The sequence below is a fragment of the Magallana gigas genome, chromosome 6 (assembly GCF_963853765.1).
Source record: "Magallana gigas chromosome 6, xbMagGiga1.1, whole genome shotgun sequence".
Lineage (NCBI taxonomy): Eukaryota > Metazoa > Mollusca > Bivalvia > Ostreida > Ostreidae > Magallana > Magallana gigas.
This window is the reverse complement of record NC_088858.1, coordinates 26,827,517-26,854,832: the sequence shown is the minus strand read 5'-3', so window position 1 is coordinate 26,854,832 and position 27,316 is coordinate 26,827,517. Positions and strand designations below refer to the sequence as shown.

Here is a 27,316-nt window from a genome sequence, read left to right as displayed (position 1 = left end):
AATCATATCACATTAACCGAAAATGACGGTTTTTCCCTATCAGATAATCAGGAAAAATATAAAGGGATATATAAGAAATGGTTCGGTGTTTTGATATTATATCAGATTAACAGAATTATTCTATTAATCGCTATCAGATTAAGTGGAACCCTCTGTATTAATGTAAAATTTAATCTATTTTTGTATTTATACCTTTTACAGATAGATGTTTCTTGATTGTGTAAGCTTAATGACAATATTTATAAAATAAGTCTCTGTACTGTGTATTTGGTGTATTAGTCCAACCCTTTGACCCACTTACTACCGTTTTGTAGAGGATCTGTGTATACAAACATTTTTATACTAATTTTTACATCTATTGCAGAATTATAAACTATTTCCAGCTTATCAACTAACTGTGATATCAGGATTAAAATTAATAAACATCGTTTTTTTTTAAATTACACTACCTCTGTCTGAGGAAATTCTGGCTAAGTTATCAATCACAAAAAAGCAGTTTACAACGTGGTAGTGTTGCACATCTTCACAATGCTTTTATGACTGCTGAATATATATTCAGAATAAGTATGGTTTTCTTTTTTTACATTATTAATTTTAGGCAATCTCAAATTGGGAAAAAACACACTCAATTTTGGGGAAAAAAGGTGCCTTTTTCACGTTGGGAATGGGCCGAATATCGGCCCCAATTAAAGAGAATCGAGAGGCCTGAAAATAAAAACATTAACATCACGGAAGTAAAGAAAGTATTCAATTTCATTACTGCGTTAGTCAACATATGAATAAACATTGAAAGAAGAAATGAAAAAAATTTGGAATCACATAACTCTTTTCAGCTATTTGCGAATACAAAACTTGTACGTTATACTTTTGTAACATGGCATCATAATGTAGACTGAGCACGCGACATTTAGTTTTGCTTTGTCTCAGGATTTGAGTAGACAACTAGGTGGATCCTACTGTGCGTGTTTCAAATTTTTTTCAAATCAAACAAAAATTAAAAGGCATCATGTTAAATCTGCGCTCGGTCCAACGGTCACAATGCTTACATATTAAGTTTTTTGGTCGTATAAAGTTTAAAAAAAACTTGGTTACTAACTTGGACATATCCAAAAGCTGGTCAAGATCAACTCCTCTGTAAGCATACTTTCTGAAGGTACGCTTCTTCTTCTTCTCAGCCAATTCTTTCTCGTCAATTTCTGCCTGTAAAAAAATATTTTCAACTGTTTACAACATACCATTGTAGAAAAATAATATTCGTTTGAATTTACTAATTTTTTTAAATGATATTCTGTATTCTGCTAAGTAAGCAGAGTAGACATAGCTGTGCCATAGATTGTGCTATCTTTGCTAGCCAAGTGTTTCTGATCCGCTTCGCTCCTCACGGACCGTTGGCATATCGTGCTATCAAAAGTCAGGATTTTTTCATTGGATTTTGATTGGGGTTTACTGAAACCGTTTGACCAATCAAAAATTGCTAAACATATCGGATTTAATTGACAGTGAGTGAGTTCGATCACAAACTACGGTCGCCGTAGTTCGACTAAAATGAGATCAAACTCACTTTAGTCCAACTAAAATGGAACCGTGGTCAAACCGACGGAGAGTCGCTGTCTCTAGTCAGGTAATTTAAAGATGGCGGCGGAGAGCAGCCTAACAAAAAAAATGGTTTGTTTCCACTTTCATGCTGAAAAAAGTAGGGTCGGTCGGTCGGAATTTTTTTTTTATTTTTTCAAATATTTTTTTCCCCTTTAATATTGCAGTATCCATACATGCCGGTTAGATACTGACACTGCTGAATGGTATAAAATGAGAAATACTTTTAATATCATTCCTGACTATTAAGCTGGTCTTAAGAAAACACAAAAATGATATCATATATCAGATACTTCCTCTGCCAACGATGAGAGCATTATTAAAATCTACAACACATGGAAACATACAGCCATTTTGAAACAAAGCGTTTGAGTTACACTGATTTGAGAAGAGTAACTGCTTCAAGCGTTTTTGGGACCAAAATTTTGAGTAATTTTTCTTTTCCAAATCAGATAAAAACGAAAATAAACGATTTTCCATCAAAAATCCTTAAAAAAAGTTTTGAGTCGGGGGGTAAAAGCTAGGGTCGGTCGGGAAAGCGGAAACAAACCATTTTTTTTGTTAGGCCTTATTTTAATCAGCACAACATGCAATGTGTCAAATTTTAGCACACACACGATCTAATGTGTTTACAAGGTATTGTCCTTCTCTTTTCACGAACAATAAAATTATGAGTAGCAATTAACAACTTTCTCATTTTCGACCAATGTGCGTTCGAACAGAGACATGCGCACTGTAAGTTTTCTTTACTACCTTGGTTGAACTCTAGTTAATGATCGAACCTGCCTATTGTTTTTGTACTGTTTATTCACTTGTGACATTTAACAGTATTACTATGTATTGATTACACTGGGCATTAAACGTTCTTTCAACTTGTCAATTTATATCAATGTCTACAGACTACAGTCTGCCATTTCTGCACCAGGTACGTTAAAGTACGGCATCTTTCATCATTTGGCTGATTTAAAATAGGACAGGAGATCATGTGACGAAAAAAATCCTGAGTTTTCATAGCACGATATGCCAAGGGTTCGTGAGAAGCGGTGTGGTTCAGAAACCCTTGGCTAGCGAAGATGTTTATTGTACATGTCCGGTGAATGTATTGATATAGAGGTGATAACAAAGTGAATGCCATTTTATTCTCTAAACAATAATTAAAAATTTAATTTTCATATCATCATTTCAGTGGAAATTAAATTGCAATACATTCGTCCCATTATTGTATTGAATCTCATTCGAAGCAAATATCTTTTTAAAAAAACCAATATTATCTTAGTTTTTAAATAAACTTTGTTGAACGACGGTAACATTGTTTCAAAACGTGCCTTAGACAATTATATTCGCGTCTAAACAGATGATGAAGGTCGATTATTGAGGGGAGATCCAAGAAACTCACCATGTTTACGACAATTTACCGGAAAAGGAAGTAAGCGGGGATTTGGCATTTGGAGGTGGAATGCAAAGTTCCGTAATACTGGAGCTTACAATGCATATATAAACTTATTTCAGTTGATGATAAATTTTAAGTGTCTTCAATTTTTACCATATCGGTAATATAATCCAACAAAGTATGAATAAAATAAGATATCTTTAAAGATATTTTGCATGAGTTTTAAATCTTTTTTTTCTTTTGACATTTAATTAATCTGTTTCTAAAATTCGTAATTGATTCCATTTCGTTTTTTGTTCTGTGTTGTCATGTACATGTTATTTAATTTTTGATTTTCTCAAACCACGAGACAAAATCACTCTCAAGTTTTTCAAGTTGCGCCTTTTATCATGTTTATAGTGCCCTATCCCTCAGGTTGTGTATCTTATTTCAGACATCAGTTCACGGTTATTATATATAATAAATAAATCTGTTCTAATCAAAAGGTGGAAGGTCAGGCAATTTTAAATTAATCCCAAACACTGTAACAATAGGTGTTACATTGATGACACTTGTCGTATCACATTCAAATCAACGTTTGAACAATAGGTTCGTAGTTTAAATTGCATGCATATTCTAGTTGTCAGTAGTTTGCATTGTGTACTGTACCTCAATCATGGTTTTGTTTTATTGTACTAAGCATTGTGATAAATATAGATACCAAAACAAATACCACACATTCTTGCCTCAAGTTTTTTTTTCATTTTGTAAAAATAATTACCCTTAAAAAAGATTTGTTTCTTTCCTTATATTGCAATTATGGACCTAGAGTACTAGTACCGTAATGTTTTACAAACGAATTCAAACTAATTGAAAAACTTAATTACCGACCGAATTAAAGCCGGATAAATCACGAACTAGTTACTATTTCAGTTTGATGTCCACAAAGGCGTCGGAACAGGGGCGACAGGAGCGCTGTCCCAATAATTTTGCTAAAAACTTAATTAAATTAATTTTTAAATTTTTTTTCTCAAAAAACTGTCAAAATTATATAACGCCGATCTGTGTTGATTGGCTGACTCAAAAAGATATCAATAATTTCGAAATAAGACTGATTGTGAATGAACGATTTTCAATAATTACAAGAACCTGAATATATCAAGTTATCAATCGCGTTGACTCAGTCGTTTGCTCGTTACGTGTATAACACTGGCGAATCTCTGGATCATATCAGGTCACAAAATTACTTATATAGTTGATGTCAATATTTTTAACAATGAAATTGAAACTTCATATACATCAACACAGACGGGTTATAATTTGTCAAATTTGAATCCCCCCCCCCTTCCCCGGCACCACTGTACTTAAATCCGAGCATGGTGTTTGTGAACTATAACTCTCTCTCTCTCTCTCTCTCTTTCTCTCTCTCTCTCTCAGCTGTTTATAAACATCATAAACCACTACAAAAATTTAAATGACCAGTTTCTTAAGGCTCCCTTTTCTATTTTTAAAAGCGGATTAAATTCTATTGAGATCAACCGCCCGAGTACAATAGGAATTGATTATGCTTTCTTGAGCTCTAGGGCCCCCGAGGCACTGTAAATCGATCAATACTACACGCGCAAGCATGCGCACATATCGTAGTTGACCTTTTTGGATGCCGGCATTTTCACCTTTATCAAGATGAAGACGCTTGTAAACTCAGGACTGGCTTTCCTTATACTTTGTGTGCCGACCATTTTCGCTCAGGGTAAGCATTAGATTATCTGTTCACACCAATTTACGTGTCGAAATTTTATTGACTGCATATTCGACGACCTGATTTTGCAATTTCATTGTCATTGGAAGGAGACTGCACAAGGGCAAAACAACGAATACAAACACTGAAGATGGGGGAGATGGGGGTCAACTGTTTGTTGCACGGGTTACATTGCTGACCATTTTTAATTCATATGGAACGCTTACTGTATTAGTTATTCGTATATTGAAAGGTGAATTCCAAGCTAAGTTTGCTTGTGTTTGGTACGTGTCACGGGTGCTTGAACACAATTGAGACGTATTACGGTATACACATAACATCTCTCTCTCTCTCTCTCTCTCTCTCTCTCTCTCTCTCTCTCGTTCTTTGTCCAGAGTCTGTTTAATTACTTTGGACGCCCCATCCCGCTCTCCGTCCCAGATTATATTGTAGATATTTTTGCACCCCTAAAGCGTAACAAATACCCAATTATTCAAGGTGTATGATTATCAGCTGTTCTATGTTGAACCATTACCGTATGGTTTGTAATTCGAAATTTGCATGATAGGTCACGCTTAGGAGAATAAAGAGTGATGTCACTGAAACACGATCGTGTCTATCATTTGAATGTAACATAGCAAAAGATATACACAATGTAAGTCTTGCATCATGACTAACATACCCTATCCTCATTACTCAGATGGCACGGAGCGTTGTTTCAACGTTGAAGAGTAGTTAAAGTTTCAACGTTCAAACCATGCCTCCGGATCATGAAGAAGTCTTTGACTTGAGTCAAAATTTGTACACCGTCTTATTGTCTTATGATTAAAAACATCGAAAAAATATAATACTATTAAACTGTTTCTCTTACGTTGAGAGTTACATATATTAAGCACAATTTTATAAATTTTGATTTTATGAATGATTGAAAGTTGGACTTAGTCGATTCTACGTTGAAGACCCAACGTTTTTTCAACGTTGAATGCATCAACCGCTTTTCAATGTTAAAAGTTAAACAACGTTTTAAGATGAAACTGTACAAGTTGAGTATAGAAACCAACTTAGTTCTTCTTAAAATCGGTAGAATTTTTATTGAGGTTATACTTATTTTTTTGTCAAAATTATTTTTTAAATAGGTGTATCTAAGATAATTGATAATATATATATAATAATGAAAATTCGAACTTCGATTTTAAATAAAATAAGTTTTGTTCTTCTCCAATTTAATGAGTTTTGAAAACATTACGTTTACATTAAAAAGCATTCGTTATTTTGTTAAAATAAAGCTAATTGCTTTAACAAGGTCAGCGGACCCATTATTATGTTGAATCTAAGATGAATTTTGACATTGAAACAACGTTACACTTTCAACTTTGCTTCAAATTTCATATGCAGCCATATTCCAACGTTGATTCAACGTTGCTAGGTGCTGCCTGACGTTGTTTCAACACTGTTCGTTAGAATGCCCGCTGTACTGCCAGTATCGTCTGTATTTGATGACAATACTATTACGGGACGCTCTATCCCGTACAGGACTTATACTGGGCAAACCCGTGATTACTCCTCTGTTGTTTGACCCAGCCTCATAAAACCCTCAACAAGCCATCGCGCGTCTTAGTTTTCAGACTTTTATGTAGACTTTTCGTGAAATATACTTTTAAACGAGTTTGGCATGCATCAGCACCGAATGTCTGATTCCAACTGACGATAATTTACAATTTAAAATCATATAGGGATCTATAGAAACAATGGAATGGATTAACAAAATAAGTACAGCTGTGAGAAAATCAATTATCAAACAGCTACTGAGTAATTCGTGACATTTTAGCAGCATGTACATAAAAGAAATAATAAGATGAAAGTTGAAGTGTCAATAACATAAACAGAAGTCAATTAAAAGATTAGCTGTCCATCTCTGACTGTGTCTCAGGTGGAATTAAGCTTTGCTGAATATAGAATGTTTTGAAACAGTTGTTGAAATAGAGGAAAAGCATACATGTGTATATAATTTGATGTATTTTTTTCTCTCTTTTTTGGTCCCTCAGTTTGTCTGTCCACATGTCTTCCTCTCTGATTTTGATATTTCATGAAAAAAAATGAGTTTGTATGTATACATGTACATACTATTCTTCTGTTCTTCAGCCATTGTAGATCCCGCTCTTGATTATTTATTATAAAACCCATGTCGGAATTCAACAAGACGTACGATTTATATTTTTACTTTTTGACAGAGAATATATGTAAACACGATTCCTGCAAGCCGTTCTTGGAGACTTGCTTCCCCTGGAAGAATTCCGCTGGCTTCATCTGTTGTGAGTGGTCGTCTGCTCGGGGCCAGTATATCAAGAAAGTGAGGGACCCAATAAAAGGCGAACAGATCATCAACTGTGGTAAGACGACATTTCAAACGCTGTTGTACACAGTTGTATTTATAATAACTCTGTAGGCTAAAAGAGTGCTACTGTATAATAAACTGTCAAAAACTTCTTCGTTGTTTCAAATTGTAAATTTTGAAATTAAGGAGTGAAATTAAGGAGTAGGTTGTCATATGGTAAGTCTTTAATCTTTGAACAGATCCTTTGATGTGCTACGTCTGTAGTTCTGCCAACAAGAAACATGGAGAAAAGTGCGGTCGTACTCTTGGATACTCTCGGGACGAGGCAATAAAGGCTGGCGTCCTCGTCTCCTGTGACGACATTGGTGTCAAAAATGCGCGCGCATGTGGTAAAATGATCAGCAATGCCTATGCTGGAGGTAATTATTTGGGGGGGGGGTCTTAAAAAAAGATTGATTAAGTATACTTGTAGCTTAGAATGGTCTAAATGGCCCTGGGCATTCCCGATTTATGATCTAGGCAACGAGATTAGTAACTTTTTACTGCATGCATTGCATGTGTTAGTTTTGAAAAAAGTATGGATCCAATAATGTAGTTTTCTTGCACAAGAATTTATCCAATGATCGTTGTTTTAATCGTTGGTTGATAATGAATGTTTAATTGAACCAAATAATTATGTAACGTTTTCATTGTTGTCTCTTAGGAAAGCTTGATTTTTTTTCTAAGGCCAACTTTTTATCAAATTCATGTCAGTGTAGCAGATCTTAAGCTGTTAAACCGTCTGTACACCACTATTTATTGAAGAACTTTATTTTCTATTCATTTAACAGAGGAAATAGTGACTAGGTACTGTTACAACACAACGAGTCTAACAAAGTCTTGGTACCCTAAAGGATGTCACGAGTATCACACTGCGGACACCTGTTACTGCAACAAGGAGGCCTGCAACTCTCAGGAAGCAGTTAGAGCAACTTTCGGTTTTCTGCTACTTGCGACATTACTTGCCAGTTTTTTTATATTCAGGTTTTAGATAAGTCCGAAAAAATTATCAACGGAAACCATACAGTACAATATGATTCTATGCATTCCATAATGATTTTCAGGATTTTGTTTCGTGACGATTATGAATTAAAAAGAATTTCTTTTACCCTGACAACCTTTCGATAGAAAATGAGGAAAATCTCAAAGTTTCAATCTGCGTAAGACAATTCTAATATTTTGGTCTTTTTATTTAATTTTTAAATTCTATTCGAAGAAGAATGCCATCATGGTATTATCTGGTTGTTTAAGTATTGGAAACCAGCAGCCTTTCGTTTACACTCTGTAAATGTATAGCCAAACATCGAGAAATCATTTGGTCTAGTCAGTTTCAACCCACCAACTTACGTATTCACTCTGAAATGTACTCTTTTATTTTTACATCATAGAAAATGAACTCATTTTTTAAATTTTTTTACTGTACCTTATACATTGTATCTTGTGTGACGATCAATGAATCTAAGAAATCCTAAAGCGGCATAATACTTAGTGTTTTTTGATACTTTTGACTTTTAATACTTACTAGTAGTTATACAGTGCACCTACTTAATGTAGCACTTCGTGGCAGGGAGGTAATTTTTTTTAACAATTTGTAGTGACTACTTATTAGACCGTTTAAATCTGTTCATTCTGTTTATTGTTATGGTCATTTATATGAAAAGGTACACAAATCGAAGAGAAACAAAAGCAAATTGTTCAATTCTGTTATCATAAAGTAACATGCTATACAATTTAAGTAAATATATACCGGTATATGGTATATAATCAAGAAATCCACCATATTGTTGTTGCTAACGACATGATGAATGGTATGGAAACAGTTTGGTTAATCCCTTCACTTTCAAAAAAAAAATGTTTTATAATATGTATGTATTTAAAAGCATGAAACGACCTAATTGTTAATGTCACAGTTTTATTCACCCATTAGCTACCTCTCGTTAATAGTTAGAATATATTAGATATCCTGAAACGTGTGTATTTTTATATGCGTGTGAAACTTGTTTACATTTTTTTAAAGAATGGTATATGTTTGGAAAAAAAAGATTTGTATTGCAAATATCGACACCAAAAAGAAATGAAACAACTACTAGTTTGACTTCTACGAGCAATGTATAAAATTGACGAACTATCATTTTTTTATAACTAACAGCTAACGTATCGACCAATAATGTTTTGGTATACATGTATTTGATACAAAGTTTCATTGATTTTTCAAATGATAGTAAAAAACGAAAAAGCCTTGTTATAGCTGCCATTTAAAACGCATTTTAGTAGATGATTTAACCTCTGATATACATTGTATTTATGTAGGTTACGATAGCACATAGAAGCTTGTGTCCATTTGTAGAATTCCAGAAAGATCTCTGTTTTAGTGAATAGTTTTAAGAACGACTAGGACATTGCAATAACGTGTGTCTTCTGTTTATTTCTTCTTACATTGTTTGCTTTTTGATGTTCACATTAAAATTTTCTACACTGAAACATTAATTCAAAATTTCCGAAACGTGTTTTAATTTTAAACATATATTGTGGCACCATTCCGAATTTGGCCCTTGCCGTTACGAAAGTAAGAACGGTTTTCAAAGGTTAACCTTTAACGCCCTAGAAACCTGAGTAATATACATGTACATTCAATTCCTTACGGAATAATTGGCATCAGATGCCCCCTAACAAAACTTCAGTTTCTTGCCACAATCGGCGCTGTCACAAAAAAACCTCATAATGTTGCTCTGAGACCTGTTAACGGTCGCTCAGGAACAGTTGTATTATTGGAATGGGGTATTTTGGTGAGGACTTTCAAGCGTCAACTCAGCAGGACGGGCCTCGGGTCAAAAGTCCAGGCATATTGAGAAGCCCTCGAGCTGTGCAGTTCCTTAATGTACTTAAGCTTGGAGCAGTAAAATTGATCGTCGATTTATCATTGCAGTAACAAAGGTTTATTGGACCCTCCGCAAAAATAAAGCGGACTTTCCTCAGAGAAAGAGAGATTCAAAATTTAAAAAAGTATGGAACATTGCAACATGCCATTCTGGGCCTTGGGGATAATTGGTTTCTAGACTTTTCAGTATAGTACAGTAATAGTAAGATTAACGCCGATTCATGTATGAAACATTTTAAAGAGATGATTATGAATTTTGACCCTCAAGCCACATGGTATAGAACGTGTATAAGGACATGCTTTTAACCCAATTTAAACGAACCCTTTTCAAGTTGTTCCCATGCAACTCTCTTTTGACAGTTGTCAGAGCCTTTATTTCGAGATGCACCATGCAGAGAGAGAGAGAGAGAGAGAGAGAGAGATGAAAGTGTAGTGTAAAGTGATTTGATCCTGATCATTCTGAACCACACAAACAAGGCCTTGATTATCGATTGGTCAACCCTACAGCAACCTAAGAAAAATCACGGACTGCACGAAATAACGATGATGATGTCAGACTCAAAGTCTCGCAAGAGACGATTTGGCTGTTTCTTATAGCTAACGTACCTATGTACACTAACAGTAATTTAGTGAATTTTACTAACTTTTCATAATCAATTCATTGATTAGTTAAAAGAAAGATGTTAATATAAACAATGAAATGCTTTCTTTGACGATTCATTCGGGTTATGAAGGTAACGATCATTGCAGAAAAAATTTACATAACCCGCTAACGCGGGTCATGTATTTTTCCTGCAATGTCGCTACCTTCATATCCCAAATGAATCACCAAAGAAAGCATTTTATTGTTTAAATAATTTCATGATAAATGATTAAAACAAGAATAACTCTACATGACAGGATATGTTAAGTTTAGTATTAAACCTTTATCAGAAAAATAAAGAATTGTTTATCTGAAAGTGATTCGTTAAAGGAGACGATTCGTTAATGGCAACCTCACCGAACTTGATTCTTAGGAAGGAAACCTAAGTGAACTCACGAATTATTAAACGATTATTTTATTTGCAATAGTGTAACGTTTGTTCCTCTACCTTTTTGCTAATAAATAAAATGTATTCAGCTGCATTATATATATATATATATATATATATATATATATATATATATATATATATATATATATATATATATATATATATATATATATATATATATATATAAAGAAGTTCTTTTACCTACATATCAATTAATGAAGTTGAGTGATACTTGTAGAATATATGATATACGACTTTCAAGACGATTTTGTGTTTGAAAGTTATATAATTACAAATTTTTACAGAAAAGGACTACTTAAAGGGCATAAGAAGCAAGATGGGACAAGAAAGCCCACATGAACTATTTTTTACAGTTCATGCAATATAAGCATCTTGTGTGCAATAAGATATGAGTTAATCTCTCTTTGAGGCATGCATCAAGCTATCATATCAGGAAGGGTAAAGGGTTCATAAGTCATCACCTCTAATTCAAATTGGTGATTAAAAGCCACCATTTGGTGGTTCCTAGACTGGGGCAGATTTTAGGTTTGAAAATTAAAGAAAATGATTGTAAGAAGAAATTGATGCACTGAATCCATTGGGACTCGAACTCATGTCATTTTTTCAAACATGACATAATCAAAACCCTTACACACACAACGTACCCATTTGTGTCAGTCGGGTGATCGATATAGACTCTGCTGACAGATAACGGCGATAAATTTTCTGATAAGAGTACATGTATGTAAGTATTTGATACGAAATCCCGTCCGTGAGAAGAGCTGCCATCATTATACAAAATGACTTAAATCTTTCAACATTATTGCGTGGATTTACATGTACATTTACATTACTATTACATTCTAATGTATGAATGTTTCATTTAAAAATCGGCAAAATAAAAACGGCTTTGGTGTTGAACCTACAACAAAAGAAATATCCCAGTGTATATTTTATTTTCTCGCATGTTTTAAATTTTGCGAAAACAAAACCATCATGATCTGTTAACTTTTATTTATAGTTGCATAAATGATATTTTTGCGATTTAAGAAGTACTATTTAATCATAGTGCACCATAGCTGACATAATTTCCGCGTTTCGTAATTTTTGCGACATATACTGTAATAAAATTGACCGTAAAAAGCGGGGGAAATTTGATCGGGTGAAAAAAACCCCCAGGATATTAGGTGCCGCCCAACAAATATTCAGTCTAACGGGATCCCCATTTATACATTAATTATCTATCAAAGTTACCAAAATATATGAATATAATAAAATGTCAACACTCTGCAATACTGATGCTCTCAGTTGTAGACCCGTTTTGACCGCCATACATATATCGTTCAGCCTTGGATAGATAACGCACGGACACATCAACTACTTCCCTCCAACTTACTACTGTCTGTGCGTCGCAGTGCAACAAATAAGTGACGGCATGGCTCAGTTCCCTCCACCTATTCGGAATCCCGAAGTCAAATTCACAAAGGTGAGAATGCATCAGAAAAGTAGGTCAATTCTCGTGCTTTCTTACTACATTGCTGGGCATAATTCATGGCTGCATGACAGTTTTATATAACGTGGCCTTGATTACTGGCTATACGTAGCAAGCTTTGATATGAGACACATGCAGTACTGTCAGAAAGAATATTTCAATCATATAGTTTTGAGTGCTCTTATTGTTTATTCAAGCAGAAAATTTCCACTGCTGACCAATACTGGATAAACTGCGGCAAATGATTTAATGTCTTTTCTTCATGTCTCATGAAAATACTCTAGTATACCAAAATTTTACGTGAATGATTATGAATAAGTGGTACTTAGATCTGCTTTAGCAGTCTCTACTTTCATGCTTCAACCGTCATCTCTCAGCTCTTCATCAACAATGAGTTTGTGGATTCCGTCAGCGGAAAAACTTTCCCTACCATCAACCCGACCAATGGCCAGAAAATATGTGACGTTTCAGAGGGGGACAAGGTAAGAATTACTGAGTGTTGTATCTAAATCCCCATCAGAGGGTGACAAGGTCAGAACTATTGATAGTTGTAACTTTAACCCCATTTTCCCCCAATTACTTATAACACAGCATGTAGACTGTCACAAGAAATGTTACATAAGTTTCCATCCACGTACAAGTTTTTTTTTCCTCAATGCAATCAATAAACAAATCATGTCCTTGATTATATACGACGTTGTTTGTCATTTCCACCAAGGCCGACATAGACAAAGCAGTTGAATCTGCCAAAGCAGCATTTAAACTTGGATCTCCATGGCGACGCATGGACGCCAGCAAACGAGGTGCGTTGCTCTACAAAGTTGCACAATTGATGGAAAGGGACGCTCAATACCTGGGTGTAAGTTTTCCCGCCTCTCATTTTGAATCTTCCACGTAAAGAAAGATACATCGCAATTCTTTTAAACTTTGTCATATATATTTCTCAACTTTGTGCAGAGTCTTGAAACGCTTGACAATGGAAAGCCGTACATGAATGCCTTTGGAGAGATGATATTCTCAGCCAACATGTTAAAATACTATGCCGGATCCGCTGATAAGGTTGGCGGGAAAACTATCCCCGTTGGTAAGTGGAGATGTCTACAGTACATATTGTAGAGATCAAGAATATTAACGACACTTTCTTTAATGCCCATCTAACATCATTGTTCAACAGATGGGGATTACATGTGTTACACACGGCATGAACCCGTTGGTATTTGTGGAGCGGTCATTCCGGTAAGGACTGTACATCTTCAATTGAACTTTTCTATCTTAAAAAATAGCTAGACTTTCTGTTAATTTTGAAATCGGCTATGATTTAAAAAATGATATATGGTTAATTGCAATACTTACATTCATGTATGGTGGCATCTCTCTGCCCCTTGTGTGCAAGTTATTTTTCATTCAAATATGTTGACATGCAAGATAAATTTGTTGACAAGCAAGGTAGTTTAGTCAACATGCAACATAAGTATGTTGACATGCAAATAAATTGCAAGAATTATAAAACAATTTCAAACATCGCCAACATGTGACATCCAAGATGCTAGGTGCTTCTTATTTATGCCGACATGCAACTTATTTATGTTGACTTAATTGCAACTTCTTAATGTTGACATGCAAACTATTTATCTTGACATGCAACTTAGTTATGTTAACATGCAGAAATAATGCGTGGAAATGCAACATATTTATGTCAACATGCAACTTAGTTATGTAGACATGTGACTTATAAGTAACATGTCAAATATTTATTTGGTATGGTGGCATATCTCTGCCCCTTGTGTGCAAGTTATTTTTCTATCAAATATGTCGACATGCAAGATAAATATGTTGACATGCAAGATAAATATGTTAACATGCAACATAAATATGTTGACATGCAAGAAAATTACAATCAGATAAGAATTATATAAAATCTCAAAAAATCTCAAATATCGCCCACCTGTGACATCCAGGATACAAGATGCTACCTTTTCATGTCGACATGCAACTTATTTATGTTAACATGCAAGATAAATATGCTGACATGCAACTTATTTATGTCAACATGCAACTAATTTATGTCGACATGCAACTTAGTTATGTTGACATGCGAGTTAAATGTTGACATGCAACTTCGTTATGTTGACATGCGAGATAAATGTGTTGACATGCAACTTAGTTATGTTTACATGCGAGATAGATATGTTGACATGCAACTTATAAGTTGTATGTCAACATAACTAAGTTGCATGTCGACATAAATATGTTGCATGTAAACATCTTTATCCTGCATGTTAACATAACTAAGTTGCATGTCCACATAAATAAGTTGCATGTCGACATAAAGAAGCTGCTTGTTAACATAAATAAGTTGCATGTTTACATCAAGAGGTAGCGTATTTAGCATCTTGGATGTCACATGTTGGCGATATTTGAGATTTTTTATAACTCTTATTTGATTGCAGTTTTATGGTGGCATGTGAACTTACCGAAGTTGCATGTCAACATTTATCTCGCATGTCAACATAACTAAGTTGCATGTCAACATAAATAAGTAGCATGTGAACATAATTAAGTTGCATGTCGACAAAAATAAATAGCATGTGAACATAACTAAGTTGCATGTTGACATAAATAAGATGCCTTTCAGCATATTTATCTTGCATGTTAACATTAAAAAGTTGCATGTCGACAGAAATAAGTAGCATCTAGCAAATTTGATGTCACATGTTGGCGATATTTGAAATGTTTGAGATTTTTCTTATAGTTCTTATTTTCTTGCATGCCAACATAGTTATGTTGCATGTTGACATAACTATCTTGCGTGTCAACATAATTATTTTGCATGTCGACATATTTGAAAAAAAAAATAACTTGCACACAAGGGACAGAGATATGCCACGATATTCATTATTTGAACATAGAGCATATATTTACAAAGTGTTTTTGTTTTGATACCATAATGACGCCTCTCTTGCAACGTGAAGAGTTGAACCTTCCATTAATCTTCATTTGCCTTTGTTTACAGTGGAACTACCCCGTGTGTATGTTTGCCCTGAAGCTGGCCCCCGCCCTGGCCTGTGGAAACGTAATCATCTTCAAACCCGCCGAACAGACCCCCCTCACGGCCCTGTACATGGCCGCTCTCTGCAAAGAGGTAGCCTTGAATGAAAACTGTAGTAAAATGGCTATTAATGCTGAATATATTCAATATCATGTACATGTATATAATATATCAATTTATCTCATACGTGTGGTGTATATTACCCGTGTGATAAACCTTTGCTATATCAAACGGGTGATGCTTTATCAAATACTTCCGGTGTTATATAGTGCCTTTTCCCCCTAGCCATCTTTCCCCCCGGAAAAATGGCTATATAGCAGTTCTTCCCCCCGGAAAATTGGCTATATAGCAGTTTTTCCCCCACGGAAAGCTGACTATATAGTGGGCTTTCCCCCTTTTTATAGCCAGATTACCCCCACGGAAAACCTACTATATAGTGGATTTTCCCCCATTTTTACTTTCCGGCCATGTTTATTGCGGACCACTCGTGACAATAATTTGCAATAACTGATATGATATTAATTTCTCACAAAAAAGGATAATTATGGCAATTATTAATACATAGAATAAAATACATGGTTTTTCAACCCCAAATATGAACTAAGGCATGCGCCTTCATAACATGCATGTGTCATCACCGTTTATTTCACCTGTTCTCACCCCTTTTTGGAACACCTTTTACACGGATTTCGGAATACCTCGAATCTTTTTCATCTAATCGATGCTTATCCACAGTTTTGACTTCGACGTTATGAACACACGAGAACACATTTGAGTGAAAATACGCTGGTTTGGAAATTTAATTTTCCAGTGTATTACCATCAATTTATAAGCTTCTCCCAGGGAACTAACTGACCAATCTTGACTTAATTTTGTAGAGGAAGGGAATAAAAAGTGGAAATGTATTACTCTCTTCGTCCAAAAGGTTATCAATTTTAAATTAATACCGTTAGAATTGACGATCTTAAAAACAAATATATATTTCTTCTGCTAAATATCAAACGGGAGACAGGATGCAATGATATGATGAGAAACTGAAATGTTTTAGTTTTACTTTGATTGATGGGGTTCTAAATCATGGGTAAGGGGTATTTTAATTATGTATTAAAAGCATATGTTAAGTTAGTGTTTATCATTTCGTTTTAAAGTTACGCATATTCATATTTTTAAGCACATTTCTACGAAACGCGAGATATTATGATTTACACATTTTAAAAAACAATGAAATGTCTTCACAACCAGAACAATGTCGGTATCTTTGCTGGTTACTTTGGAAAATGTGAAATGGATCCTAATTTTTCCACTTTTAAGTTTGCAACGTGATTTATAAATATACAATTTTGAAAACGATGCCATATAAATCAAGATGTACGATTTCATTACCTAAAAATTTATACTATTTGTTTCATATTTTTGCAATAAAGATTTACTTGTGTACCATATTATTTCTTCAAAAAATTAAACAAGGGTAATTAAAAATACAAAACAAAACCTCAAAAAACAACCAACACATATATTGTGATGAGCTGACTTTTTTTTTAATATTAGCTTGTTTTTCTAATCAACTAACAAGTAAAAAAGTCGTATTGATTTATTTATCTAATTATCTATCATATCATTAGTCATCTTATGAATTGATTAAATGTTTTGAAGAATAATGAATTTTACCCGCGTACCTTTTTAAAAAAATTTGTTTGTAAATTTAAAAAAAAGCAGCAAAATTAAAGTAATTTTCAATCATTTTGATAAAGAAATATATGAGTGGTTGTGTATTTTTAAATGATGGTTTTACTTTTAAATGACCGGTAAAATATGTTCATGTGGTCATCTATAGATTTTTGAGATATGGGGCCCTAAAAATACATATTCTTTATAATTGAATTTCAAACATCGGGCTCGAAAACAACAAAGGCTCCTACCCTGCATGGGGGCTTAAATATTCGGTGTCATCTACTAGTGGTATACCACTATCACTGAAAATATGGTTAATTGGTCATCTCTAGAATTTGAGATTCGGGTCACCACTCATAGAACACTATTCAATCATTATAATGGGGTTTTAAACATCGGGCCCGGAAACATTAAGGGCCCCTACCCTGAGGGCTGAAATTTTCAGAGTCCTCTTCAAGTGGTAAACCTTTGCCACTATAAAAATATGGTGATATGGTCATCTCTAGTTTACGAGACATTGGACCCTAAAAGATATGCACTATAAATATTATAATAGGATTTTAAAAATCGGGCTCTGAAACATCGGAAACAAAATTTATCTAAAACAGAGGTTTAGCCTGGATGAATTTTTCACAAACAGACAAACAGTCTGATAGATTTATCAAGAAATTCTTAAAACATTCTCGTTTAATACAATTTCAGAACACAGAATTATGAATATAAGTGTTTAACTTGTAAAACTTTTTTCAATAAATTACCTAAATTAAGTTCTATGTGTAATTCCATTACACACATGTTCAACTTTCAGCATCGTCTATAAAGATAATAAATCGGCAAAACGAAACTTAACCTGTACAGATGAATGCAGATATACATGTATGCAACATGGGAGTGTAGAAACATTGATTTTAATCCTTACTGGATTTCCATAAATATTTTTTATAAAATCTGAACCAAAAACGTGCGGGAGAAACCCTACTATGGGGGAAAAGCTACTATATAGTAGCTTTTCCCCCCGGGGGGAAAGGCTACTATATAGTAGCTTTTCCGGGGGGAAAAGCTACTATGGGGGAAAAACTGCTATACAACACCGGTCCGAACTATTTTTGACACAGCCCCTCGCTTCAACGCTTCAGTGACCTATTTTCGAAGATTTGCTAGTACTTTCAAAATAACTATATCTACTCCAAAAATTGATATTAAATGGATTTTGTCAAAAATTTAGATTCAAATATGAAGGAAACACATAACTGCGTAGCACAGGCGTCGGAACCGGGGAGGGGGGCTTAGCACCCTCCCCCCACTTCTTTGCAAAGTTATACATACCCGTAACCAAAAGACCCTTTTTTCTTGTTTGTCAAGATTTTATTTATAAGGTTAGCCTCTTTTCAACTTTCAATTTGCTTTGTGTAGTTTATAAAACTGCAAATTACGTTAACTATCAAGGAGTTCATCCTGACGACGCGATGAAGGTTGTGTTCATATTATAGATCTACAAGAACTTACCGAAAATGTTTATTAGACTTTTATTCCACCACCAGTAAGCATCCTTATTCACTATTTTCAATTTCGAATAATTAGGCTAGGCCTAGTGTTTGTTTTATTAAACATCAACAACTGTTCCTCGTTCGAGTCAATTCAAACTAACGAGCATTCCCAACTTTGTGTGTGTCAACAAACTTCATTCTTCAATTCTTCTGATCAGTATTTCTATTCAATCAAGTAAATAATTTCTAAGAAAAATTATTTAGAGCTAAACAATTATTTCAAGGTTTATTTCAGTGAAACTTTACATCAAAACAGATTTATATCAGAAATGACGTGCTATAAATTGTATTGCGCAAGGTCACAATAACCGTATATAAAACACAACGTTGCATCATCGTCTTTGATCTTTGAAAAATCAATTCGGGTCATATTTCTAAGAGACTGTCTCAAAAGCTTCTGTTCATAATATAAATCAAATTGTATGAGATAAAAAGAGGACATCTATATTTGTGTGATTTTATATTTGCTTTATCCAACTCGTTGAAATGGTTATATTCGCTCGGCAAGCCTCGCGAATATATACACCATTTCAACTCGTTGGATAAAGCAAATATAAAATCACACAATATAGATATCCTCTATATATTAAATGATTTTTATTCTTTTATTTTCATTCCAATGTAGCAGGTTATTATGATACTATTTTAGGCTGGAATTCCCGCTGGAGTGGTGAACGTTGTCAATGGTTACGGGCCAACTGCTGGTGCCGCCATTACAGCACACCCAGAGGTGGACAAAATCGCATTCACAGGATCCACAGAGGTGGGATGTAATTTTAAGTTTATCATTAAGCTTTTTTATCGCTGGTCAAAATATAAATTTTAGCATTTTGTATGTATGTCTGGTGTAAAGATATAACTACAGCCTTTTATGCACAGGGCCTATGATAATTTCAAGCTATAACGTTTGATATAGCAAATAGACCTTAGTGTTTTTAGATATAGGTGTTTCTTTAACACATGCGACTTGGTACATTTTGGCAAATTTTTCCAATAAATATATGTGATAATGATTTTAAAACTGTGTCGTTCTTGTTTGAAATACTAGTACAGTATATGTAAAATTATGACACGTAGGTGGGACAGATCATTCTACAGGCTTCTGGGGCCACCAACATTAAACGTACAACTCTGGAACTTGGTGGAAAAAGTCCAAATGTCGTCATGGACGATGCTGACAGTTTGTATAAAGTTTACAATAATAAAACCACTGCAAATATGCGCGGAGTGAAACAAATCTGCATGGTCCGACTTTTTTGCTCTTACGGTATCAAAATAATTTTCCATACAAACCAATTATTTTAGAAATGCATTCGCCTATTAACACTAGCAGAATTGGTCTACTTTCAAAGTTAAAAATATTCAAAGTAAACAAAATAATTTCTTTATGGGCATACAGAAAAAAACAAACCAAACTGCATCATATGAATGTTCAGAAAAGGAACCGTTTGGTTTCGTCCCTCGAATGATTGGGTTAATTCAACCCGCACGTTATGCATCGACTAAACAAAACAAGCTTTATAAATATTACTGAACAAAATGAATTTTTTTTAATTGGCCAAATTAGTTTAACCTTTATAAATAGCGATGTCTAAGTCGTAAAACAATTACAGCAGCCTTGAAATCGGGGGCGAATTGTGATATGAGGCGAAATAACGCGGTACTTCTTTATGTCGTTTGTTTTGTTAACAAATTTTGTTCATCATTTTTTTTTTATTAGAATATGGCTGAATTGACAGGAAAAACTACTGCAGTATATTTTATTATGCATATACTTAGCATAAGCATAGGTTAAAGAGGTTCGTTCCTCTGATTTTGGGTAGCCATTTTAGGTCACCTCTAGTCTGGAAATTCTGTGACATATTTTAATTCTACTTGTAAATTCCTATTTTACAATGCCAAATAAACTATATCGAATAAAATAGTTACGGGTAATTTACATAATTACAGAGTTTAGTAAGGGACTATATTTTGCGGCGGAAGGTATTTAAGAAGAAAATGAACATTTTTCATAACTCAATTGTTTTAGAGTACTATAATTTTAGCTTTTATTTTCAGTGCAGACCAAATTTCCAACTAGTTTATGCATTGGGTTATATTCGTGTTGTTTCAAAAACACATCTTAACAATATTTAAATATTTCTATCGACACATATTAGCACATTTAACTAATATTTCATAAAAGTCAAGAAAAAATGAACTCCAATTTTTGCCCCAAATTAGCTCATTTCATGCTACATCTCAAAATCTATATCATAGACCCATACTTTTGTTTTATTTTCTGAATTTGTAAGATATTTTTGACAAGTCTATTAAAATTTGAGAAAAGGTTAAATAATTTATTGCATGTTGAATCGTTATTGGATAAAAATAGCCTTTTATCAGTGCAAAAAAGGTCAAAATATTAATTAGGTGAATTGCAAACTTTTTCTTTATGATTATTTTAATTTTACTAATTTTGAATACTGTGGTTTCATCAATATTCATTGAATACAAATTTTTGTGTATTTCGTTGTTAAGTTGATCCTTGAAATTAAGTATTCATTGAAATAAAATTTCTATTAACATTTTCTATTGATAGGGTCATTGGCCACGAATTTACGTGTCCTTGAAACTGATTTTCACTTTATCCACGAAAATTGATACTCTTGAATATTAATGAAACCACAGTAATATAAATTTGTATTTGATGCTATGGTTTATTCCGATTATAGATTATAGAGGGAAAAGCGATTTATGTGCAGTTTGTACTTTCAGCGCAGAAAGGTCATATCAAATACACTGTAGCACTGAAAGGAGCATATAGACCCCAAGATTTTATTTGGTTTAGCTATGTGTGTAGATTTTTAAAAAATACTTTAGAAAAAAAACTTAAAGACTTATGATCGCAGGATCCAACGTCCTAAAAAGCGTTCACAAAATTTGATAGAAAATCGGACCAAGCAGCTGTAAAAGTTTCTGAAGACCAACTTACACTTAAAATTATCAGAGCGTTTTATGTTGGTGCTCGCGAGCGCTTGCCAATAATTCCCTATACCTCTAACTCAAATTTTGGCGAGCGCTCGCGAACATTTGCTTTGCTGAACACGCTTCAGTCAACAGCACATTAGAGAACCCCTTTCTTTGTAAAAAGTACCAAAGATTTTGATTTGAATTTTTCGCTCAATCTTAACTATACTCTGCCATTTCCGTCGCGAAAGTATTATTTTTTCGAGAACGGAAATGTCCGAGTAGATACGATTGCTTTGTATCTACAGTTGACTCAGCAGCCGCCTGGTCCCACGAGGCGGTGATGACCAACATGGGCCAGTGCTGTGTGGCAGGAAGCAGGACGTTCGTGCACGAGAAAATCTACGACAAGTTCGTGGCCAAGTCCCGGGAACTAGCGCAGCAAAGAACCTGCGGAGATCCGTATGAAATGACCACAAAGAACGGCCCACAGGTACGTTACGCCGTGTGACTTGGCGTTTTCTTTTTAATTAAGGTCTGGTCATCCATGCGGCGGGAATACTTCTGTACCAATTTAAGTGAAATCTTTGTGTATCATCTAACATTTAGCACATCAACGATATCAAGAACTTGTCTTTAGGACGTAGAAGAAAGAAACAAAGAGCAGTAACAAATTGTCTTGTATTCTAGATACCACTATCCAATGTAGAAATCTATTCAATTGTCGGATGGCTGTACATGTATACCCATAATTTCTAACCTTCAACAGGTGGACAAGGAGCAGTACAGCAAGATTCTGGAGCTGATTGACGCGGGCAAGAAAGAGGGCGCCAGGGTGGAGTGTGGAGGGGAGGCCGCGGGGGGTGACGGATTCTTCATCAAGCCCACGGTGTTCTCTGGGGTCCAAGACAACATGAGGATTGCTAAAGAAGAGGTGGGTGGTTGGGTAAATTGGCAATTAAAAAAGACTTTTGTCCTTGATTCAGACAATTGTATTGCTGAAGTTTCAGATAACGGATAAAACTGTCTTTAATCAATGACATAAATGTCACCAAATAATCTTTTTTGTTAAGATTTTTGGACCAGTCCAGCAGATTTTCAAATTCAGTTCGCTGGATGAAGTCATTGAGCGAGCCAATGCAACACACTACGGTTTAGGCGCCGCCATTTTTACCAGTAATATTGACACAGCCATGATGTTTGTCCAAGGAGTCAGAGCTGGCACTGTTTGGTAAAGTCCACCGTGCTTTCTGGCCATAGAGTTGTTTATGTAATTAACGTCTTAGAATGTGTTGCTCGTTGTGAAACGCAAAAGCCAATGGACTTACAAGTTTACATGTTTAACGTTATTCAAAATTCACAAAAGTTGTTCTGACTTTTTTTCCAACCAGGGTAAACTGTTACAATCCGCCATGCTATCAGGCCCCGTTTGGAGGATTCAAGATGTCAGGACTAGGAAGAGAAATGTAAGTAAACCAGAGAGAGAGAGAGAGAGAGAGAGAGAGAGAGAGAGAGAGAGAGAGAGAGAGAGAGAGGGTCTTTTTCACTATACTTTTCTCAAGTGTATATGTACTATATGTACAAATATTATCTGCTAATCACACGTTCTTTATCGTTTCTTTCCACAGGGGAGAATACAACTTGTCACAGTATCAAGAGATTAAAACGGTAAGTTTCCGTTCATATAGAACTAATAGATATAAGAATTGTTTTGGAGGGGTTTTTTTTATCAATAACTCTGTTAAAAATATTCACACCTTTTTTCTTTTTATTGAACTGTTAAAATGTACAATTTCAGCACAGTGATGTCGATTTAAAAAATGTATTTTGTCAAAACAGCGAGTTTAATGCAAATACACTTAACTGCATTAGAGCAATTTGATATTGAGAAAATATTTGAAAAATGAAATGTTGCTGTTAGTTTACTATGTTATCATAACATACAATATGAAGCAATGCAAATGGACAACATTAAAAATCATTACAAGAATCATATCAAAGCACGTAAGCAACTTTCATGTTAAATACTGAAATCTAATTGGTTTAGATGCAGTTGATAATCCGTATAATTATATTTCCCGAGGGCTTTGCCCGAGCGAAATATGATTTTTCTGGGGGAATAAATCTTCATATTTCCCAAACATTCATGCAATAAAAGTTTTATTATACCGAACAGCATATGATTACACAAAATATGTCGATTTGTAATATTCTAATAATTTTGCGACTGTCGAAAGCAGTAACGTCGTGATTGTTTGGGTTTTTTTGTAATTGCCTGACATCAGGCATATCGATCTAAGGTTTAAAAGTTACATTCTCCGAAACAGTACAGACAATGGGATCAAACTATATCATGATATTTCACAAAAAAGATTAACCGATGCATGTTTAGGATGTCAGCATTTACATTCACAATTGATAAAAATGTTAAATGGGATGTATTAACAACAGCGAGCAAGAGTTTTCAAGTAAACGGGATGTTTACCATGCAGTGCACGTGTGTAATCCTGATTTAAAAATAGATCAGCATTCCACCATATTTGAACGGTGAAAAGTGTGGAGGGGGGTCATCGCAACAAGTTGTAACATATTGCGTATTACGATACAACGTCAGTAATAATTGGTGATAATTGGTGTTGGATTATCATTATTACATAGAGTCATCAGTTTGGATTAAAACAAATATATATTTATACAGCTGGAATGTTTACTGGAGGAACTAAATCGCCAAAGCGGGTTGTGACCCGATTTTCGTTCAGCTGGGCGAATTCAAAATCTCAGCCGTTGTGTGAATGGTAAAGCAGGACTTCGCGCCATAATGTCTCATTCATAGTTTTTGCTCGCCGATTAGTGGACGAGTCCGTTGGGATCATGCGAATACCCCAGAGCACACCGTGTTTTTATCACAAGCACGTAGCATCGGGGGTTGGGGTGAGGGGGGGGGCTGCTTCCCCCTCCCCACTTTTTTTGCAGCAGGCACTTTTGTTAACTTTATATAATAAATTGAATTATTATACTTTCATGTTAAATACTGAAATCTGATTGGTTTAGACGTAGTTGGTAATCCGTTCTATTACCCTCAGCGTTAGCAACGCACTTGGCAAAGGATAACACAAAGAATTATTACATGCGCGCATATTATGCGCGTACGGGTCGCCGTAGAATTCACTTCATTTTTATTTAAAAGCAGTAAAATTTTCTTTAAAATTAAGACATTCAGTATAATAAAATAAATAGTGCCTGTTTGGGAGGGTAACTGTTGAAATTGACACCCCTCGAAAACCATTGTCAACCTCCGATTTATATAATATCATGGATTTGCCCCCCCCCCCCCCCCACATTTGTAGGAGTATGTAATAAATAAAACTGCAAATAAGGAATTCTAATTGAATTTAAGTTACAGTTAGGGTTTTTTCATGAATTTGAGAATTCACCCTTTTTTAATTGCTTGTCAAGATGATTTTGATGAAGCTGCGCATGCCCCACACACATTCAAAAACAAAACGTGTTTGTACACCCTTTCATATGGTTGAAAAAAAAACGTCTTTCAGTTGATTTTGCATCTTAATATAACAAATACAATTTTTACAAAAATGACTATTTAATCTCCAGCTTTCAATTTTAAAATAATTGAATTTCAAGTGATACTAGTATATATATGTACATGTTCTAGATCGAAGAAAAGACTGACATTTCGTCTTTAATTTGCACGTTCCGTTTATAAATTTATGATCAGCAGCGAAAATTAAAATTCATTTCTGATAAGAAATCTGAACAATAAGAATAAGAAATGCCTAATTGATTAATGCATGCTTCCATTGAATAATTTTGTTTAGTCAGGCAAGCTTTTTGAAAAGCTTTTACTTGTTGTCTCTCTTTTCTTTTATAGATTTGAATCAAATATAGTGAAATTGGTTTTTTGTGACACAAAGAGAATTCTTTTAAAATAAATATTTATGATCTGATCATATTTGTTAACATCGTATGCTCATATTGGCTTTTTGATACATTTGGAATGAAAAATCCGGAGACTTCCGAAGCGGTGAGACACGATATGTACTCCCCGGGAGACACGACGTTTTGTTCGCCCGGTCTCGTGACTCTCTAGACCAACCAGGTGACGCGTTATATAGAATAATCATATTGAGGTATAATAAAACGAACTGTTACCCTCCTAAACAGGCACCATTTATATATTGACAAGACTTAAATGGATCAGTGATTAGGACTAAGCGACATTATTGAGAACAAGAATAGAGATTTATAAGATATAGTCGGAATTATCTCTGTTTTACATTACTATTTTTCTTCTAGGTCATGATAAAGATTCCCCAGAAGAATTCGTAGACGTGACTGAGTTCTGTGACATTTTATACAATATACAGTCATCGCATAAAGTATTAAATGCTTAGGGTTTATTTAGTTTGGTAAGAAAATGTAACTGTAAATAATTTGTTCTTGTGTACTCATGTATTTCTGTGTATGTTGATTTGAATGAACGAAGGAATAACATACAATGTATTTATTCAGAACTACATCAGCCTAGACTAGTACAATATATGTGTATCCCGTCATGCATTGCTGTGAATGTATATTAGACGGGTATCCTGTCACTTAATTTATATGCCGGTACTTTTTTTAGTCTTTTACATTTTCTGAGACATATCCTGTAAGTAAGAAAAAAACATGTTGGCTAAAAAACCTCACGCACGCACACACACATCAACACCGAATATGATTGCTTAGATTTCTTACAGAAACTTACAGTTAATTTATAGCTCTATGGAAACAGCTAGACTTAAAATCTACACGCCCCATTTATTGATTGGTCGAAACCGTCAGCTACCTAAGAAAAATCACAGATTGCACGATATAATCATGATAATGTTAGACTCAAATTCCCATAGGAGACGATTTGGCTGGGTTTTGTTTTTTTTAGCTAAGGTAATGATGTATATTAACAGCAGTTTAGTGGATTTTTCATGCGTTTTAATATCAATTTATATCAATTTATTAATTTATTAAAAGAAAGATGTAAATATAAACAATTAAACAGTTCCAGGGACTATGAAGTATTGTATAAAACTGTCTTGCATGCTGTAGCCTTCATTTTATAATTTTCTTTTGTCTGTCATTTGATTTCATTTTGACTGTATGCCAACATGGTGATGTCAATAAACCATTGAAATTGAAAATGCTTTCTTTGATGATTCATGTGGGTTATGGAGGTAGCGATCATTGCAGAAAAATATACACAATTTACTGTTGAACACGCTAACGCGGATTATGTATTTTTCTGCAATGTCGCCACTTTATGTATCATAATGTTTCATAAATACACATAATTAATTCATGATACATTTGTTGAGAGGATGGATAAATTTGTATCTTCTTTCAAGGCCAATCCGTATACTACATATCGATGGTTGCATCCTGACTGACAGAAAAAAGTCTTTGATAGAAAATTGGATTTTTAATCAAATACTGTCTTTGGGGTTCATACGGGCATGGCGGCTGCGGGTATTGCAGAAAAATATGTCGTCTAATGATTTTGCATATTTTACATTGATTGCGGTCGGTTAAATGCATAAGAAATGAATATCTTTTATACATGTCTAGACT

At 34.4% G+C, this 27,316-nt stretch overlaps 3 protein-coding genes across 3 annotated transcripts in view; 2 read left to right on the top strand and 1 right to left on the bottom strand.

The window, feature by feature from the left end:
* Nucleotides 1–3,077, bottom strand: part of LOC105332215 (small ribosomal subunit protein uS19) — a 10,154-nt gene extending 7,077 nt beyond the window's left edge. The window contains exons 1-2 of the mRNA XM_020068895.3: nt 2,990–3,077; nt 1,097–1,200 (exon numbers count right to left, since the gene is read on the bottom strand). Of these exons, the coding sequence (XP_019924454.2) occupies nt 1,097–1,200; nt 2,990–2,992 (107 nt within the window). The 5' untranslated portion in view covers nt 2,993–3,077. The remainder of the gene's footprint in view (nt 1–1,096; nt 1,201–2,989) is intronic.
* Nucleotides 3,078–4,545: 1,468 nt separating this feature from the next.
* Nucleotides 4,546–8,500, top strand: LOC105335795 (uncharacterized). The gene is made up of 4 exons (XM_011439882.4): nt 4,546–4,712; nt 6,932–7,090; nt 7,275–7,454; nt 7,866–8,500. The coding sequence occupies exons 1-4, from the start codon at nt 4,646–4,648 to the stop codon at nt 8,063–8,065; spliced, it is 606 nt and encodes a 201-aa protein (XP_011438184.3). The 5' UTR covers nt 4,546–4,645; the 3' UTR covers nt 8,066–8,500.
* A 3,808-nt stretch (nt 8,501–12,308) lies between these two features.
* LOC105332228 (aldehyde dehydrogenase) lies at nt 12,309–26,889 on the top strand. The gene is made up of 14 exons (XM_034470505.2): nt 12,309–12,472; nt 12,856–12,960; nt 13,197–13,337; nt 13,436–13,562; nt 13,653–13,714; nt 15,492–15,620; nt 19,395–19,508; nt 19,823–19,925; nt 22,003–22,187; nt 22,464–22,628; nt 22,768–22,925; nt 23,086–23,160; nt 23,323–23,362; nt 26,009–26,889. The coding sequence occupies exons 1-14, from the start codon at nt 12,422–12,424 to the stop codon at nt 26,039–26,041; spliced, it is 1,488 nt and encodes a 495-aa protein (XP_034326396.2). The 5' UTR covers nt 12,309–12,421; the 3' UTR covers nt 26,042–26,889.
* The last annotated feature ends 427 nt before the right edge of the window (nt 26,890–27,316 follow it).

Bases quoted from the DNA above. Each gene is read 5' to 3' on its own strand.
- LOC105332228 (XM_034470505.2), top strand. From the start codon at position 12,422: ATGGCTCAGTTCCCTCCACCTATTCGGAATCCCGAAGTCAAATTCACA. The intron at 12,961-13,196 runs GTAAGAATTACT...ATTTCCACCAAG, and splicing joins ACGTTTCAGAGGGGGACAAG to GCCGACATAGACAAAGCAGT. The intron at 19,926-22,002 runs GTTTGTATAAAG...TTGTATCTACAG, and splicing joins CGTCATGGACGATGCTGACA to TTGACTCAGCAGCCGCCTGG.
- LOC105335795 (XM_011439882.4), top strand. From the start codon at position 4,646: ATGAAGACGCTTGTAAACTCAGGACTGGCTTTCCTTATACTTTGTGTG. The intron at 4,713-6,931 runs GTAAGCATTAGA...ACTTTTTGACAG, and splicing joins GCCGACCATTTTCGCTCAGG to AGAATATATGTAAACACGAT. The intron at 7,455-7,865 runs GTAATTATTTGG...TTCATTTAACAG, and splicing joins CAGCAATGCCTATGCTGGAG to AGGAAATAGTGACTAGGTAC.